This window comes from Anomalospiza imberbis, chromosome 16 (assembly GCF_031753505.1).
Source record: "Anomalospiza imberbis isolate Cuckoo-Finch-1a 21T00152 chromosome 16, ASM3175350v1, whole genome shotgun sequence".
NCBI lineage: Eukaryota > Metazoa > Chordata > Aves > Passeriformes > Viduidae > Anomalospiza > Anomalospiza imberbis.
This window is the reverse complement of record NC_089696.1, coordinates 15,516,682-15,536,385: the sequence shown is the minus strand read 5'-3', so window position 1 is coordinate 15,536,385 and position 19,704 is coordinate 15,516,682. Positions and strand designations below refer to the sequence as shown.

Sequence of the window (19,704 nt, the reverse complement as noted above, 5' to 3'; positions counted from 1 at the left end):
TCACTGTGCCATGGCTGGGGACACCACAGAACAGCCAGGACACCTTGCCACTGCCAGGGTCACTGAGCTATTCCAAGAATTACCGTCCTGTGGTCACCGTGCTGCTTCTGGGGATAGCGTGCCGTGGGCAGGGGTGGGTGTCCTCGCAAGGGTCACCATGCCATGGCAGTGTCACCAGGCAATGGCAAAGGCTCCCTGTGAGCAGCTGGGCTGTTGGCAGGAGGGCGATGCCATGGCCCGGAGCACAGGGAGATCCCCACGCTGCTCAGCTCACCTCTGCTGCAGGCCCTGACCCTAAAATAAACACCCCTTCTTTGCCCAGACCCCCAGAAAGGGTGGCTGTCACCCCTTGGGGACCCTCCGAGGCCCTGCAGCCAGGAGGGCTCTCAGACCTGGCACAAGCCAGGGCTCTGCTGGCCACTCACCAGGGCCAGTGGCCAAGAGCAGAGGGCAAGGTTTGGTAGCTGCTCTAGCTGCTCTTTGCTGTTGCACATTGACAGCTGGTGCAAGAAAAGGGAAGTGAAAATGGATGGGGCTGACCTCTCGCTTTCCTCACGCATGGCAGGAGGCACCCGGAGCTGCCATGGGAGGGAGGAGGCCAAGCCCCATCCCTGCTCCCTCCCCATGGACAGCAGGAAGGAGGAAAAGGAAGAACTTAGAGGGAAACCCTTGATTACTGCGGAGGGAGTTCCCCCCGCGGCTCCAGGACCTGTCCTGAGCTGGTTTTGAGCTCGGCGGTGCTGATCCCGGTTCCATAGATACCGATGCCATGACAACCCTGACATCATCCCTGCTCCGGACGGGAGCTGCAGGGACAGGCGCAGGGAGGAGGAGCACGCCCGCCCTGCTGGCACGGGGCTGTGGGGCTGGGGGCTTCTCCCGGCCCCAGCACAGCTGCCCTGCCCCACGGCAGCCCCCTTCCCCTCGCAGGGACCGTGTCACTGCCACAGCACGCGGGCTGCCTGTGGGGCAGCTGTGTCACACCCCTCACACACGATGCAGTCACGGAGCCAAGGATTCCCAGGTGCTGGATCCTGTCTCCAGCTCCTTTTGGCCTTTTGCAGCTCTGTCAGTCTGTTCTTTCTGGCCGGCTGGAATCGGGATTTGACTGTTGAAGCTCATAATGATGCCACGCAGCTTTTCTCAATTACAGGTGAGTCATCGTCTCTCCAGGTCTATTTCTGACTCCCAGCAGGAAAAGCAGAATTCAGCCCTTCATTCCTCAATGTCACCCGCTCAGGAACCAGCACATTTTTCTAGGCAAAACCGAAATGGCCATGAAGAGAATGGCAGGTTGGTCCCTCCTGCTTTCTGCTGGCAGGATGGCTCGTGGAGCTGGCCAGGGATGGGACCCCAGTGCCAAGAGCATCACTGCCAGCTCAGCCCTGAATTGCAGGTCAGGAACAAAGACCAAATTAACTGGAAGGGATTACCCGAGGTGGGATTTTCAATCAGCTTCAGCAGTTTAGAAGCAGCTGTTTCAGCCTCCTCAAAAATCCAAATCAGGCTTTGGGCACAAACCATCCCAAACCCATCAGCCCAGAGTTCCACGTGATGGCACGGGCTGCCCTGCTCCTCCAGGATGCCAGCACCAGGGAGGCAGCGTGTTCCTGGGATGCTGCACAGGGAATCTCTGGGCTCTGCTCCTGGTTTTCTGATGATATTGGGGAAACAACTTCTTTCTCCCTCTTTCTAACGTGTCTTGCCCAGCTCATCTGTCCCAGCTGGAATTTTTGGACAATGCAAAGCAGGGAGCAGGACACTGCCTGAATCTTTGAGATGTTACCCTAGAACACATCATGACCACTTCCAGACAGGTATGGGGTCTATACCCTTCAAGGTATGACCGTGGTGCACTGAAATCTCTGCTCCTAAACTTGCCCTTTCTTTGGGGTCCATCCCCCCAACTTCTGCTGTGTGCAGTGTTTATACAATCATTGCCCACATCATGGGGTGCCAGTTTTCTCCCCCTGCTCCAGCTCAGATAGAGCACAGGAGGTATCTCCAGCCCACATACAAACTGTCTTTCTGTCTCTCTTCCTATTGCTGCACATCAACAGATACACAGAGCCAGCCAATAATGGGGAAGGATATTGCACCTTCCACATTTCCGCCATCAAATGGAGAACAGCAGCGTTTGGAAATGGCGCTTCTCAGAGCATTTGTTAGGTTTGAACAAGTTTTGTCTCTGTTTACCATTCCCACTGGATTCCAGGGACTGGGAACAAGGACAGGAAACAAGCAGAGCAGCACACAGACAGCTGCCCAAGAGCTGCCCATGTTTTTATTTTACATGAGTTTAATTAAAGGTACTGGAAAACCTGTATTTGCTTTTTGCGTCTTCTGGTCATGCCAACTTCTTATCTTTGTCTCTATGACAAAAAAACCCATCAGGTTTTCTCAGGGCTAAGTACGTGGACATGACAGCTTGGAGGAGATAAGATGTGGGGCTGTCTCCTTCAAAACCTGTTCCAGTCAGCCCGACCCACTCAGCCAAGGGCTGACCCTTCAGGTACTGGAAGGGGCTCCAAGGTCTCCTTGGAACCTTTTCTTCTCCAGGCTGGACACCCCCAGCTCTCCCAGCCTGGCTCCAGAGCAGAGGGGCTCCAGCCCTGGGAGCAGTGACCTCAACAGATCCACGTTTTCCTGGTATGTGGAGCCCCGGAGCTGAACAGCGTGGGAAAAGCAAGGTGAAACCGCCCTGATCTGGGAGCAGCTCCACTGATGTGTGTTTGGAGTGAAGCAATGCCAGCGTGCAGGACACAGCCTGCCTGCAGAGCCCACCTGAGGGAGCCTGGCGGGCTCCAGACACGGATTGCAACCACCGGCTTCAGCAGCTGCCCGTGGTCTGAGCCGGCCCTGACACGGGCGTGGGTGGGAAAACAGCTTGTCCTTCACATTCCCCGGGCAGCAGGCTTGAAGCAGCACTTTGAGAGACGTTTAGCTGTTGCTCTGAAATGCTTTGCTTGCCCTTCATTAGAGCTTGGCTGATGCTGCTTTCGGCCATCAAATGGGAAAATGAAAATGAGAGTTGATGGGAACATTGAGAAGAGCTTAGAAGTCCATAGGGTCCGGGGCAGAGAGAATGAGCAGTACTTAGCCCACTGTCACTAGAAAGCTCTTCATGCTTTCCACCCTAAGAGATCCAAAAATATCTGGAAGATCATTTATTAGCTGGTTACTCATCTGCTTGTGAAACGTTTCTCAGGTGGGATTCAGCACTTACTGTGCACGGATAAACCCAGGATAAGTGTGCCAGAAAAAACTGTGGAAAACTTTGCTAACTGAAATCAGCGAGGAAAAACTGGGATAACAGAGCTCAGCGAGTTGAGGTAGCACGGGTTTTGAGCAGGGGAGTTGGTATCTCAGTGCTTGCATAAAACCCAAACTGAACCAAACCCCAAAGGGTTTCAAAACGCCTCTCAGCGGTGCAGCCGTGCCCTCAACGGCTCAGGAGGGAACTCAGCATCTGCTCCTCCAAATACCTCACAGCAGGAAAATTTTGGGGCTTTTGGCAAACCAGAATCTAATCTGATTCAGCCACTGCTCCCCACCTTGGGAGGAGCTTGAAAAAGGGGAACAAGGTCTTTGCTATTCCCCAGACCGGCCTCCTTAGGAACACACCGGCAGGTCCCAGTGTGCTGGGGACGTGCCAGCCAACAGCGGACGTTGGTGCCTGTCACCTGCAGTTGTGGCACAGGTGAGCAGAGCTGACAGGTACAAGGACATGGGGCAGCTCAAGCCATACTGGACATGAAGAGCATCCACGGCTTCATCAAGCTTTGCTGCCACAATACACTTAAAATAAGAAAAGCTTTGTTTCTTAATGGAACACAACCCCAGCAGGTCCTCAGATTCACGAGCAGGATGCAATCTGATGGAAAAGAGATTTGTGGGATGGATGGAAATGAGGGATTTTATAAGTGTGAACACTCTCAGGCCCAGGCTTGCGCAGCACAAGCCCGTTAAAACAGCCTCCCTGAAAGAGTTTTTCATCTAAACAGGAAATACAGGCAAAGACTGCCCTAACAGCTATTTTACCTCCCTTATGCACAAGTGAAAGTGTGGCTGCAGAAGATGAAGTGACTTACTTGGTGTGTAGCAAGGAGCTTACGACTAAAAAAGAACTGAATTTTGATTTCTAGAGCCTCCAGCCACGTGCTCTGGCCATGAGGGCATTGTATTTTATACCTTGTATATCTTTAACGCCATCTAAGCAGCAGAACATGAGGCACAGCCACAGAATCCACTTTTTTCTTTTCTTCTCTCTCTCTATTTTTTTTTTTTTTAATGCACACCTGGATGGAAAAAGCAGGGAAGGCCCAGCTTTGCCTGACCATACTCAGAATTCACAGGACAAGTCTCCATCCAGCAGTGGGACTTGAGCTTGGAAGAACGCTAAAGCTTGGTTTTCTGGGAAACATGGAAGGTTTTAGGGGCTGCATGAAATGCCTGGTGAGACACACATTAAATTAACTCAGCTGTTTCCCTTCTCACAGAGCTGCTAACCCAAAGTAAAGCTGCCATGAAACTCTGTGGGATTTTTTGCCACCTTTTCCCATGCAGAGCAAAGCAGGTGACAACAATGCCGAGCAAGTTGGATCCCTTCTCTGGCTGTTCTGACTGTTGTGTGTTGTTCCCTGTACCCACCTCTGGTCTGTGCAGGAGCCCTGTCACTGTTACAGAATTATCCAGTGAGGTAAATTCACCCTTTCTAATCTGTTAATGACAAAAAAAAGCCAGAACATCTCCATATATCACCAGCTATGGACTGAAGATCAGTAGGAAATGTGCTGCAAACAGCATCCAGTGTTTTATTCCACTTCCAAGTGCAGATTTTAGCTGCAGGAAGAGGAATAACACATCCCTTGTTTTGGTAATTACACAAGAGGCTTGCACACTCGTTTGAAAAGTAACTGAAGGCACCAAAATCTCCTCCAAAGTCACAGGAAAGGACTAGGATGAGGTAAAACATTTGGTATCTGGAGCAGTCTTGTTCCAGGGATGGGTAAGAGGTGGAAAAGCCAAGGAAGTGCAAGGAGATACAAGGCAATACATCCTCTGTTGCCCTCTACTGTTGGCTTGGTCAGATGTGAAGGGAATTTTCCCGGTAGCTCCCCGTGGGAAGCACACTGCAGCCACGAACAGAAGCCAAGGAGAATCACAGGAGGTGCTGGATGGGAGGGAAAACTGGGACCAGGACGGGGCTTCTGGGTTTGGAGTGCACTAGCACAGCACGTGGAAGTGGAGGGCACCTTTCCATAGGAAGCAAGGGCAGGTCCCAGTGCCAGGCACCCCGTCGGGGTGCCAGCCCATGCCAGGTGCGGAGCCCAGAGAAACGCCAGCAGAACTCTCCGGGCTGGATCAGCCACCCTCGCCAGGACTGTCACATGCCAAGGGGAACACAGCGCTTTCAGAGCTCGGCAAAGGCTGGTGTGGCTCGTCAGAGTCAGGAGCTGGATGGGCCCTGTGGGTGCCTTCTCACTGAGGATATTCTGTGATTCTACTTGTGGAATTCTTAACAGCAGTAAAAATATTCAGAAATCACAGAAAAATCAGCTCCATCTGGGCTGGGCTTTTTTTACATGCATCAGCACAGAGAAGAGCATAAAACCCCATTTATCCTCAGCAAACAACCTTTGCTCACAGTTGAGCAGAAGATGGCAACTCCATCGTCCCTCAGCTCCCTGCACTGTGATTAACACCTGAACTGAGGGTTGGCCAGCCTGGAACCAGGATCTGGTGTTCACTGATCCAGAGCAGTGCCCCAGCTGGTCCCAAGGCTGACCCTCACCCCCTGGATTACAATTTATCTGATTTGTCTCTGTGCCATTACCTGTGGTTTGCTTTTCATGTTTTATTACTTTCCCTATTACCCTTCAAAATCAAGAGTTGACTTCACATCACCTTGTTGGCTGTGCTTAATCGTGACTTCAAATAAGTCAGGACAGCTGGACAGCTCCTCTCCATCCTTCAGACAAAAACCCTCAGCAGTCATTCCAGGAATGGAATAAAACCCCAACAAAATCAGTGCTTAGAAGGAGAGGAAAGAAAAACAAAAAAAATCCAAACCCTTCCCTCTCCAAGCCAGTAAAACTCCAACAGGAAGAATCTCCCACACTGCCTGGAACAGACTGAAGCAGAAGACACGAGGAAACAAAGCAGATCTTGGGAATCCTACTGTAAACAGGAGCCTGCATACACCCAGTGCACTGCAAAGGAACAGCTAATCCCTGGAAAAATGTCAAAGGCACGGTGCTGCTTCTGCCATCCAGTGCAAGTCTGCCTGTCATCCATGGAACAGATGATTCCCCCAGGGCTCCCTGTTCTTTGCTTTCGGGGAGGGAATAAAAATTTTTAAAAATAAGGAAAAATTAATGAAGTACGGTTTGGATGTAAACCAGCCCATGAAAACAGTGAGGAATTTGGGAAGCTGCAAGGTTGGTCAGGTTCCTGTCACACAGCAGCAACTCTCGAGCAAGCTCCCACGAGCTCCCTGGGCAGCACCTGCTCCTGACTCTTCCTCACAAGGGCTCCTCATGTGGAGAGGAAGCAGCTTCCTCGTTCCAGGAAATGGGATTGCAAACCCTGCCCTTCAGAGATGCCACCCTGCTCCAAACCAGCAAGAGCTACTCCCAACTCTAATGCTGCCCCTCACGCTGTCAGCACGTCAGGAAAGTCACTGGGATCCCATAAAAATTCCCACTGTTCCCCATATAAAAGCAAATTCCGATGTGACAGGACATGCTGGAAAAATTCTTGCATTGTTGTAGGGCCAACAGAGAACTGCATCAATCCAATAGCACAAGAGGAAAGGACCAGGAGCAGCCCCACCTTGTCTGATCAATCCACACAGAATCACACAATTTACCTGAGCTACCAAACTGTAATATACACATATATAGTTATACTTAAATATATGTATCTTGTTTTGTATATATAACAGTAGTATCTTGGCATGCAGAGGTTAGACCCACCAGCACAGCATGACCCCTTTTCCTAAGATCCCAGTAGAAGTGAATCATGAGTGAACTCAGTTGCTTTATTATTCTTTTACATCAACAGGAAATATAATTTGAATACAGAGATTTTTAAAACTAGATTTAATCAAGTGCAGTTAGTAGAGAATTCACAATTTTCCGTACACGAGTATGAGGACCTCCAATGGAAATTCCTTACCCAAGACTAAAACTTGTGGTACAAATGAGCAGCAGAACAAATCCCCCCAGTCCTCACATGGTCAAGTCCACAGAGGTGAGGATAAGCCTGAGAACGACATCAGAGCTCTTCTGCCAAGCCAAAAACATGAGAGAACAAAGTGCAAGCATTTTGTCAAATGGCCACATGGTAAAGACAGAAACTGTCCTAAAAGCACCCTGGCCACAGCTGGTGGCCTCATTTTCAGGCAGGAATTGCTAACGACACAGACTCAGCTTGAAGGCTCTTCCCCACCCCTGCCAGGACAGGCCAGGCTTTTCCTCCTGCACGGCACCACCACCTCGCTGAAGCACACAAAGTGACCAGAATGCGTTGGATCCACCCTCGCTTCCCCCTCTGCACCCAGGGAGTGGACAGGTGTGCTGGGAGGCTCCCATGTCCCTCTGGTCCCTGACCCTGGCCAGCACATCCCAGCGCTGGCACAGGGCAGTGCAACCCCCCGGCCTGGTCCCCTGGTAGATGAAGGTGACAAAGGATGGGACAGATGTTTCACCAACCTGCTCGTTTACACTGAAACAAATGAGGGAGAAATCTCATCATCTGCTCCGTGGGCGAGGAAATTGTCACAGGGAACAGTGGAGGGCAGATTGGAATGGAAGAACACAAAATTCCTGCTTTAGCACAACCAAACCCAGAGGGAGACGCCTGCCCACACCCCCAGCTGCTAAAAGTGTCAGAACTGAGTCAGCAGGGTCCTACCTGCAGAAAGGGAGGGCTGCAGCCCTTTTGGTCCTCTACCCTCTAGTAGATCCCAGTGGGCTTTGTTCTGGGGGCTGAGTTTATTACCAAAAGACAAAACCCAAGAGCTGGGGTTTATTTGTTCTACGAACCTCAACATGTTGATAGGGAAATTCTCTGAGCACTTTTAATAGCCTGAATGACACCTTCAATCACACTCTTCATGCAGCACCTCGTTAATGGTTCATTTGGGTTTGTGTTTAGAAATGTCACGACATAAAAAGTTCAGAAATCATTAGTCCATAAAAGTCTCACAATCATTTAACAGAGCCGACTTGGAAGGACTTGACTGTGCCAGTCAAATATTAAAATGTGTTTCCAAAGGTGTTGCAGGTTCTCTAACCACTAAGGAGCCCCACACAGTGGTGTGAGGACCAAAGGCTCAGCCAAGAGGTGCCATTGCTCTAATTACAGCAGCACCATTAACCTTTCCAGTCAAAACTTGCCAAAAATCCCCAAGGGTAAATTCACAGGTGTGCTGTAGGGCATGACATAAGGAAGCTCAATAAAATAGGTAAGAAAACCTCAGCAGGAAGCAGGGAAGGGAAAAAAAAAAACCCTGTTGTTGTCAGAGTTTGTGCAAACCTCTCCCTGCCAGGAGTGCAGGAAGGGATGAGATCACGACCTATGTGAAGAACTTGAAATGATTTTGACTCTGTTTTGTCCTCTGACATGGCAAGTTGAAACACAAAACCAAACTGAGAAATCTGGGCTCCATATTTTAGTGTTTAAATTAAATGTACCTGCCCTCAGGACTTTTATCAAAGGAATTGGATGAAAGAGTAACAACAAATGTTGGAGATCCTGGAAAGAGAAATCCAGGGGGACAGACTTGGCACAAAATCCTGCATGAGTTTTCTCTATCAGAATAGAAAGCGACAATTAATCAGATGCATTTTCTAAAACAGCAGGCAATGCCTGCAGAGAACACCACTGTGTTCAGGGAAAATGAATTCTAGCCACAAAAATGAGCAAATGTCCCCAGAATCAGGAAATGTCATAATTAAATGAGTTTGTCAGTGACCCAATCTCAGAGGTTTCTGGCAGCCTCAACCCCTCAAGTACCATTACTTCTCAAAATATCACTGGGATAGGATTTTCAATTCTCCTTTTGGCATTGGTTCAGCTCTGAATCAGTCCCACACAAACAGAGTTACTGACTCCCACTGTCCCTGCAGCAACTCCCCACGGACTGCACTGCTCTGCTGGACTCCCAGAGCAATCCCTGCGGGTTAATCACAGCTCCCATCCTTCCAGCCATCCCTCCAGCGCTCATCCACACGGGAGCAGTCGAATTCCGACTTGCCCAGCTTCCTGTTCACTTCGTTGTGGAGCAGACACAGCCACTGGGAGAAGTTACTCCTGGTGCTTGTGTCGGGTTGGTTTGTCCGTAATCTGCAAAGAGGGAACGGGAAACAAATTATTTGAAACTTCTGAGAAAGAAGCTGAGAGCAGCAGAAAACCTTATCACAGAATCCCAGAATGGTTTGGGTTGGAATGGACTTTAAAGATCATCTCATCCCAAGCCCCTGCCGTGGGCAGAGACACCTCCTACCAAATCAAACACCTCAGGCCATTTCAGTCCTCGCCTCCACATTTTAGAGGGTAGAAGAATACTTGTCTCCTGAAAACCAAATTTTCTGTCTGATTCCACAACTGTTCACAAGCCCATTTTGAACCAGAAAACTCCAAAATCGCCTCAGGGAGGCCTTGGAGGCAGCACAGAACCCAACAGCATGAGGACAGGTGTTTGTTTTTTGAGTAAGTGCATCTGTGATTGATGCAATAATGGAATAAACCAGTTCAGGTAGCTACAAACCCCAAGTGCAGGAAGAACTGCTGATATGCAAACCAGCTGCTGCAGCCCAGCACTTCTGGCAAGCCCCTCCAGCACAAAGACCTGCTGAGGCTACTCACCTTTCCCTCAGATCTTCAAAAAAACCCACTGAGGAAACTCACCCTTTCCCTCAGATCCTCAGAAAACCTGCTGAGGCCACTCACCTGTCCTTCAGAGCCTCAGAAAACCTGCTGAGGCCACACACCTGTCCTTCAGAGCCTCAGAAAACCTGCTGAGGCCACACACCTGTCCTTCAGAGCCTCAGAAAACCTGTTGAGGAAACTCACCTGTCCTTCAGAGCCTCAGAAAACCTGCTAAGGCCACTCACCTGTCCTTCAGAGCCTCAAATAAACCTGCTGAGGCCACTCACCTGTCCTTCAGAGCCTCAGAAAACCTGCTGAGGCCACTCACCTGTCCTTCAGAGCCTCAAATAAACCTGCTGAGGCCACTCACCTGTCCTTCAGAGCCTCAGAAAACCTGTTGAGGCCACACACCTGTCCTTCAGAGCCTCAGAAAACCTGCTGAGGCCACACACCTGTCCTTCAGAGCCTCAGAAAACCTGTTGAGGCCACTCACCTTTCCCTCAGATCTTCAAAAAAACCCACTGAGCAAACTCACCCTTTCCCCCAGATCCTGAAAAAACCCTCTGAGGCCACTCACCTCTCCCTCAGGTCCTCCGCGCAGTGCTCGCAGGGGTAGAACTTGGAGAAGAGGTTGATGAAGTCCCTCATGTCCTTCTGCTGTGCCCCGGAGGGCCGGTCAGGGTAGTAGGCAGCCATGGTGTGCAGGAAGGCCCAGGTGCTGCGGCCCAGCTGCTCGCTGTCCAGGGGACAGTCCGGAGGGGGCTCCTTCTCCTCCGCCACCGCCACGTCCTGCAGAGGGACAGAGGGGTGTGAGGGGACACCGGGGTGGGTGGGGAAACAGCCCTTTTGCGCTGGGTGGGAAGGTGAGATGGGGGGAACAGGTCCTTCACATCCTTTCTGAGGACACGGCAGAGCTGCCCTCACACCTTCTGAGGAGACACTGCAGCGCCTCCTCAAACCTTCAATCGGAACATGGCAGAGTCCCCTCACACCCTCTGTGCGGACAAGGCAAAGACCCTTCACACCCTCAGGGGACACGGCAGAGTCCCCTCACACCCTCTGTAGGCACAAGGCAAAGACCCTTCACACCCTCGGGGGACACGGCAGAGTCCCCTCACACCCTCTGTGCGGACATGGCAAAGACCCTTCACACCCTCGGGGGACACGGCAGAGTCCCCTCACACCCTCTGTGCGGACATGGCAAAGACCCTTCACACCCTCGGGGGACACGGCAGAGTCCCCTCACACCCTCAGCGGCAGCAGTGGGAGGGCCCCCTCACCCCCAGGGAGAACATGGGGATCCCCTTCCCATTCCCGCCGAAGGGAACCCTGTCCCCGGCTCCTTCACACCCTGAAGGGAACACGCAGCCTCATCCCACTTGAGGGGGCAGGATGGAGGGCTGAGGGAGCTCTGCAGGGACTGGGAGTCGCCAGGGGTTCCAGGGAGGGCTCCCGCCGCGCCTCACCGCGCTGCCCGGGGCCGCCTGCTTCCTCTGCTCGCGGAGCCAGCTCTTGAAATCCGTGCAGGCTCGGCATGGCTTCTTGGATGGCTCTCCCGCCGCGCCGTGCGGGACGGCGAAGGGGAAGGCGCCGCTGTCGGTGCCCGGGAAGGACGCGGCACCCCGACCCGCACGGCCCTCGCCGGGCGCCGCCATGCTGGCGCCGCGGTGCAGGACGGGCCGGGGCGGCGCCATTCGCGGCCGGGCGCCGTGACGGGGCTGGGGCCCGGCGCGTACCCCAGGGCCATTTCTGGCGTATTGTTACTGAAAAACGGCAGCAAACTCTGTGTTTAAATATCGTGTGCGAGGAGAACACGACACTCCCGCCTGTGCTTCTCCCTCTGCTTCCCCTCTGTGTGAGGGGGCTCTGCCGTGTCCCCCCTGAGGGCGTGAGGGGGCTCTGCCATGTCCCTTCAGTGGGTGTCAAAGACCAGTTCCTCTCATACGGCCTTCCCAAATGAGCAGAAAAATAAGTATAAATATGTGTTCCTATGGGGTGTGGAGCATGTCTGTGATGAGGTGAGACTGCAGGAGGTGGGCCTGGTCAGTGTGGAGAAGGGAGGCTGAGGGGGGATCCCATCAATCCATACAAATCCCTCCCAGGGGTGTCAGAGGATGGTGCCACACTCTGTTCAGTGACAGGATGAGGACCAGTGCCCAGACACTAAAACACAATAAATTCCATGCTGACATGAGGAAGAACCTCTTTGCAGTGAGGGTGGCAGAGCCCTGGAACAGCTGCCCAGGGAGGGTGTGGAGTCTCCCTCAGGAGACATCCCAAACCCACCCGGACACGTTCCTGTGTCACCTGCTCCGGGCAGGGGGCTGCACTGGATGATCTCTTCCAAACTCAACTATTCTGGGATTCTGGGATGTGTAGATACTGTGTGTGGCAGAGCCCATGGCACACAGCAGCTCTCCTTCATGCCAGCGGTGCTGACAGGCACCTCAGCGTTATCTCCAGCAGAGTCATACAATCAACAGGGCAATTTTATGGACAAACACACGGATAACTCCAGTCAACTCATGCTCCTTTATAGGAACACGCCCACATGAAGTTTTCATGTTTTTAACAACTGTCACATGCTTGTAAATCCCTACTGAGGGAGGATTTTCCTCTTTCTGAGAGTGTTGGCACGTGTCTCACCACAGCAGGCGCTGCCTGGGAATGGCCGGGCTCCTCGGGGTGATGGAGAGCCAGACCTGGCCCCAGGGCCTTGGTCTTGAGTGGACATTTCACATTTTTTCTTTTATTCCCAGAGAGCCACAGGCTTGTGAGCACATGAGGGTGGTGACCTGGGCAACTGTCCAGCCTGGCATCAGACGTTGGAGCTTGCTCTTTCACCCCTTGGAAATGTTAATTAGCTGTGGCCTTACAAAATTCTTAATAGAGGTCAGAGGGTGAAAACTTGGAGAGCAGCACAGACTTGCTCTCACCTTCATTTTGGCTTGATTCTGTCATGCTCTTAAGGGTTTGAGAGCCACAAGTCTCCTACCGTGAGCAATGTGAATTTTGTGTCCACTTCAACTTTTCTCCTGTCCATCACCTGTAGGTCAAGTGAAAAATATTATTATTTTGTTTAATGCAAACAAATGTATGCCCAGGATAGAGCTGGACCAAAAAGCCACCTTATATATATATATATATGTGATTTATTTAACACAGTTTGGTGTAAAATGTGTATTGGAAAAAGCATCATTTTAGAGAAATACCTCAAAGACTTGCCCTCAAAAATACTTAAACTCTTGGTGTATTTCATGTGCAAATGGCTGAACTGTGCCTGCTCTGTGGAGCACTGAGCTGATAGTCTGGATCTCCATCTTGGGGTCTCTATTTACCAGTGCTCCTTTGTTTTTATTTATTTGCAATTTCTTGGGAATATTTCTTTGCTGATTTTTGTGAGGGAGGGAGAAGACACGTGAGTAACTGGTAGGAACTGCTGGAAGTTCCTAAACTTGTCTGAAGTTGTAGACAACTGTAAAGATAAATTTCACACACAAAGGAAAGATCAAGTAGGGAGAGCAACATTTTTATGTCTGTTTTCCTTGCCCAGCAATAAATGTTTTAACAGATGCTCATGACCTCATTAATTTTTGTAAAGTCAGGAAAAAAGAGAATGAGATACTGAGGGAATTTCCTCTAGAGCTTTATTGTTTGATCTAGAAGCAATTAAACCAGTGCAGAGATGTTTCCAAGTCACAGCAATCTCCTGGTTTGGCTGTTAGCAGACTTTGCTTCCTTGATTGTGATTTAATTTATGGATTCAGTTAAAATATCAGCATTTTTATTGATCATGAAAAGCATTGAAGGAAGCTGTTGGTTACAGAGATTTGTGCTCCATGTTGCTCCCCTCGCCCCTTCCCTGCTCAGCTCTAGGAGCAGAGCTGGTTCTTTAGGAAAAGGTCCTCCCAGTTTTCTCCACTTGCCTTCAGGTCCAGCATCAGCTTGGATTTAAAAGTTTAAAAATTGGAGAAATGCTCCAATCCAAGTCTGAGCGAGGAAATTCACTTTACTGTCTCTAAATGAATCCAAGTGCAGAGCCAAATTAGTTCCATCCAAAGGAAGGAATGTGGTGCAGAGCCGAGGGAGGATGAGGGAGCATTCCCTCCTGCTCCCCCTTGGACAGCCCTAGCCCACGCAACCCTTTGCTCCCAGTGCTGATTTAGGAGCTGGAGTGTGCTAGAGCCTGTTACCAAACAAACTCCTCACACAAATTAGATTCTGGGGAGGAACCCTTCCCGTGAGGGCGGGCAGGCCCTGGCACAGGTGCCCAGAGCAGCTGTGGCTGCCCCTGGATCCCTGGCAGTGCCCAAGGCCAGCTTGGACAGGGCTTGGAGCGGCCTGGGAGGGTGGAAGGTGTCCCTGCCCAGGGCTCCTGGACACAGATGCTGCCAGCAGAGCACCTGTCTTTCAGCTGCCGGTGTCTGTGAGACTGGGCCCACTGAGGTCACAGATGTCACTGAGTATGTCCCTCTTCCTCAGAGCCGTGCCTGGAATGGGGCAGCTCGGGCGATGGTGACAGCAGTCACCAGGAAGCAGCAGTAAAGCCCATGCTGGAGAGAATCAAAGGCTGTGTTTGCCTTTCTCAGAGCTGTTTGATCTTCTGCTCTTATCTTTGTGCCTGCTACACGAGAGCTGGGAATGGGCAGCTGACAGTGGGGATTGGGGACAGAAGAAGAAATGGGCCTGGACACCCTCCCCGCCCCGCTGAGCCCTGCAAAATCCATGGCACAGGGATCCTCAAGTGGGCTTGGGCAAGACAAAGGTCCTGCCTTAACTACAGCCCCTGAGCAAAGCAGGTGACCGCAGGGAGGGGTGGCTCCCAGGAGAGGAGACACAAGGGGAAATGATCCCAAGGAAGGATGATCCCAAGGATTCATACAACTCTTTCCCAGCAGTGTGACCCCAGGTTCCTGCAGGTTGGTCATTATGGACTGGGACAAGGAATAATATTCTCAGAGCCTTCTTCATTTGGGAATCTAAACAGCACTGAATATCCAGTAATTTATTTGAAGTTTCAAATGAGGCAACTGGAATAGGTTGTCCAGAGAAATCCTGGTTGCCCCATCCCTGGAAGTGCCCAAGATGAGGTTGGATGGGGCTTGGAGCACCCTGGGATAGTGCAAGGTGTCCCTGCCCATGGCAGGGGGTGGCAGTGGATGGACTTTAAGGTCTTTCCAGCCCAAACCATTCCATGATTCTTTGATTTTTTTGGGGGGGAAAAATGTACCCTGTGCCTCTCAGGATCCTTACCAAGTGTTTTTGTGATGGTTTTGCAGGTAGTTCCAGCTGAATGTAACTGTTTCCCTCTGCAGGGCAATAAGCAGGAAGCTGTCTTGTATTTACATGTAAGAATGTGAGCCTAAATCTGACCAGTGATATGTCAGCCCCAGGAATTAGTCATAGACTTGTTTGGGAAATTACAGCCAACTAGGAAATAGAAACAACAACAAAAAAAAGACATTTATTTCTAGGTAAGTGAATCATATTGATATCTGTGCTTGCTTATAAGAACTTTATCATCTGCAAAATTTCCCAAAAGTATGAATTTATCTCCCAGATATCACGAAGGAGCCTGCAGCCCCCCTGCCAGGGAATGGGTGAGATGTCTCAGTTCAGATCCATCCAGAAATGTTGCAATGTGTTCAGAACAGTCTGAAGTGTAAGACAGCACAAGGCACTGCCTTGCTCAAATCTGGGCATCTATACCCGACACTGAGTTTGTTCTTTTAAAGTTGGTGCCATTTTTATATGTGGATCCTCTAGCTGATTAAAATGAGAACCCATGAGTAATGGTGATGGCAGGAGCAGGGAGAAAAACAAATTATTTCTGCAGGTTGGTTTAGGTGGTCCTGTTTGTGTTGTGCTCCAATCTATCTCCTCCTTCCCAGACCCACTCCGAGCATCCCTGGAATCAGTTCATCCATTCTGAGGATAAACACAGCAAAATTGGGGGTTCCTTTTGTGCTCTTCAAAAACAGTCTTCAGTGAGCAGCTCCTGTTCTCTTGGCTTTGTAAAAGGAGAGTGTCCCCTGATTTGGGATGATTCCTTTTTTCCAGGAGGAGGTCAACGGAATTCAACAGGAAGTCTCCTTCAGTGGAAGAGGTTTTCCTCAGGTAACAGTTGCTATGTTTGTACTCCTTAAGAATTAAACATAGATGAAAAAACAATTCCTTCCACATTGCTCTTTTCCCACCAGGCTTTCAAGTGAAGATTGGATCTGGTTTTGCCTGGTTTCTGTCGGGGCCAAGGAGCACAAGTTGCTGTCTTTGCTCTGAAATACAGGTGAACTTTTAGCCAGAGCTCCTGGTGCTGGTGGAATCCCCAGGAGAGATAAGGCTTTGCATACTCTGCTCCTCGATGGCCGTGGGGAATGAGGAAAGGGAAAGAGTGGGATGAGCAACTCTGACTAATCTGGAAGGAACACAACGGTCTTGTCTCTGATCAATTCACTATATTTAGCATGATGTAAGAACAGATTTTCCCCAAGTGAAAACAGTATTTCTCCATGTTTGCTGGTGCTTGCTGCACTTGCTGTGGGCTGTACTGGTGTTGCTGGGATTTTCTCACACCAGATTTCGGAATGTGTAGGGCAGGCTGAGCACTGCAGAGCCTCAAACCCCCTTGGAAATTCCACCCTGCTTTTCCTCTCCCTTCACATCACGTTCCTGAGTCCCAGCATGTCCACAGAGCGCTGGCCTCGTGCCATGCACTCATCAAACACTGTATTTTCCTGAGAAAATAATTCAGGGAACCTCTTCTTGAAGCAGCTTAAGTTACATTCTTACCCTTTCTGGAAAATTCCTTCTTGAATCACACTTTTGTATTTTGCATAACCTTAAGAAAACATGTCACTTTTATAAAAGAGCTATGAAATTATTTCAACAAGTGCTTGGTAAACAGAAGCCAGTCTGCTGTGCATGCCCCAGGCAGCGAACAAAGCTCCTGAGATGGGCAGAGCTCTCCCTGGGCTGGACGGGGCCATCTCAAGGGCTTTGCAAAGAAAATGACACCTCGGGAGGGAGGTTTGAGGGAGTTGGATGCGATGCTGTGATTTTGGATCCTGAAATAAAGCTGCCTGTGAGGAATGAGAGGCCCCCTGGACTGAAAAGGGATGTGCACCTTGAGAAGCTCCCATGATGGAGTGGGAAAGGGCTGAGCTGCTCCCTGGGCTCATAGGGTTCCTGAATTGGGTCTGCCACAGAGAAATGCTTTAGTGCCTGCAGCAGCTGCTGGAATTAGGATGAAATGAAATACTTTCTTCTGGATTAGTTACTGCAAAATCTCTCCTCCCAGCCTGTGTGAAAGTTCAACTGCTTCCTTTGTTCATGAGGTGAAGGAGACGTTTGTCAACTCCAGTGTCTGGGTTTTCATTATTCTTTTTAAATAAAGGTCTGTTTCTCTATTTATTAAAAGTCTAAAACCTCTTTGTACTTTTAAAATCGGCTTTTAGCATCTGGGCTTTTCATTAAAGGTGCTGATAGGTCATGTGTCATCACAGGTGACCTTCAAGAACAGTAAAGGGCAGGTTTTGATCCTGAAGGTGTGCAAGGGAAAGATGAAGCTTTTCCACCAGCTTTGTTCCAGGCCCCCCTTGGCTGTGCCCACAGCTCCTTTCTGTAGCTCTTCCTTGCAGCTGCAGTGTCCTGAGGATGGTTTGAGGACTTTTCTTCTCTTTGCCTTTCCTGTGCTGGCCATAGAAGGAGAAATCCCTGATGCAGAGTCCCACACATCGTCAGCCATGAGGGGCACAGGTCACTAAGCAGCCCTGACACGCCTTCTGTGTGTGAAAGATGTTCAGAACACAGCTGCTCCTCACCAAGCATTTGGGACAAGGCTGTTTCTTTCCAAGGCTGGACCTGGAACATGGCTCAGGAGGAGCTGGAGAGGAGCTGCCTTTGGCTGCCCCCAAGCATCTGTGCACTCAGATTCTGCTTCTACTGAAGTTACTCCTGATCCACACTGAAATGAAAAGCAGAGCATCAGTGTTTATTTGTCATGGAAGGGAGGCTGATCCTGGGATGGAAATACTCAGTGGGACAGCCCTGGTGCCTGTGGGGCCTTCCTACAGCCTCTGGGTGACCTCCTTCTTCTTCCCAGCCGTGGGCAGCCTGGGCCAGGCAGCCTGCTGTGACTCCCTGTGACACTGCCTTAGTCACCTGCCGTGACTCAAACATGTTTCTGTCCCCAGAGGAGCAGTTTGTGGCTGGAGTGATGCTCCTTGAGTAGCAGAGCTCCACCTTGGTGGGGTGCAGGGGGCTCTCTTGGAGCAGACTGCAGAATTATGGGAGTCATTATGGAAAAATCCATGTTTCCTGTATCTTGGCAAAGCTGGGCAGTGCCCTCCTACATATTGCCTGTTAATTTATGATTTCTTTAGTACCTTGTAAAACAACTGAAGGAAAATTAACTGCTGCCCTCAGAGCTGTGTAAATAAACATCGATGATGAAACAGCAGCGCCCAGTAATTCTTGCTGAGTCTGACTTTTTCTGGGCAGACCCCCTCCTCCCCTGCCATTAATTATTACCCAAGAGGAGGCACTGATTTATGGCAGGATGACATGGAAACTGTAGAAGACAAAAAGTAAACTTGATAATGCCAGAAAAACAATGTTAGTCTTGTTTTCTATAAGCAAGTCCAAATGCATCCAGCAGAGAAGTGGAGTTGTGGCCTCTGCTGGTGGGTTACCCATCCTTGCCGACAGGAATGGCCCTGGCATGGCCAGAGCTGTGGAGAGCTTTGAGGAGCACTGTGCCCATCCAAGGGCCATCTGGCCCAGCCTCCTTCTGGTTCCGTAGGCGGTGTCACTGCAGATGTGATGTGGCTCCTGAGGTCATTCTGGAGCAGACAGTTTCGTGACATCATACCTGACACCTCCAGTGCTCCGATACTGCTGTGACAGCTGCAGAGCTGGAACTGAGCCCTCCAGGAGACTCCAGAGGTGTTGGTGTCTCAGAGGAGTGGCAGGCTTTTCCCCTCCCTTCCCTGCACCTCAGTTCTGTGTCACAGAGCCCTTCACTTCCGCAAAACATTTTCTCAATAACCAATTATTGAGCTTTGAGCAGTTTTGCTCATATTTGCTTTGATTGCAACAGCGCAATGACCAGCAATCTCCCAGTCAGTGCAATCTTTTTCAGAAGATCAGTTCTCCAAACTGCAGGGCTGGTCCTTCTGCCTCGGGTGACTTGTAAACCCCTGTGTAGCTTCACCTTCCTGTTGTAACATTCCATTCGATGTTTTCCACACCCCCCTTTCTGCTTGAATTCCCTGAGAATGATGAAGCACTGCAAAACCAAGGCTGTTTCCTACTCTTCTGGTTTTTATGGCATCTGCAGATCAAGGTGCTCTCTGTATCTCCCCAGCTGTCTCCTCATCCTGCAGCTCCTCCAAGGCTTTCCTTGTCTTTGGCTTTTCCCAGTCAGGATAAATAGGTTTAAACCTTTACGTTCTTGGAAATACATTGTGGTTTGTGTCTGCTCTGAGACAGGAAACCAAGCCAAGGTGCTTCATTGGGAGTCTTGGTCCCAGATATTTCCAAGAGCCACTTAAGAGAGCCACGTGAGGGTGAGCTTGGCCCAGGCTTGGCTGCCAAGAAGCAGCCAAGGAGTGCCGGTTTGAGGACAGGGAGTCAGCAAAGGGTTTTGGCACCTCAGAGACTGGGACTTTCTTAATAAATCTGCTGGATGAAGTGATTTCCTCTCACTCCATAAAATCCTCACTGTTTGATCTGGGGAGATTTGCCAGCACATGGTTTGGCTGGAGGCTTTGTAACAGGATGGAGGGTCTGATTCCAGGGCTGTGGAGGGCAGGGAGCCGCTCCACATCC

The 19,704-nt window shown here is 50.4% G+C and overlaps 1 protein-coding gene and 1 long non-coding RNA gene across 2 annotated transcripts; one reads left to right on the top strand and one right to left on the bottom strand.

Moving 5' to 3' along the window:
- The first annotated feature begins 947 nt into the window (after positions 1-947).
- On the top strand, positions 948-6,354 carry LOC137483380 (uncharacterized). Its single transcript, XR_011004448.1, has 2 exons — positions 948-1,153; positions 6,106-6,354. It is a non-coding gene; the product is annotated as an uncharacterized lncRNA (long non-coding RNA).
- Positions 6,355-8,612: 2,258 nt separating this feature from the next.
- On the bottom strand, positions 8,613-11,585 carry GFER (growth factor, augmenter of liver regeneration). Its single transcript, XM_068207297.1, has 3 exons — positions 11,343-11,585; positions 10,454-10,665; positions 8,613-9,351 (listed from the first exon to the last, which is right to left on the bottom strand). The coding sequence occupies exons 1-3, from the start codon at positions 11,568-11,570 to the stop codon at positions 9,189-9,191; spliced, it is 603 nt and encodes a 200-aa protein (XP_068063398.1). The 5' UTR covers positions 11,571-11,585; the 3' UTR covers positions 8,613-9,188.
- Between the last annotated feature and the right edge of the window lie 8,119 nt (positions 11,586-19,704).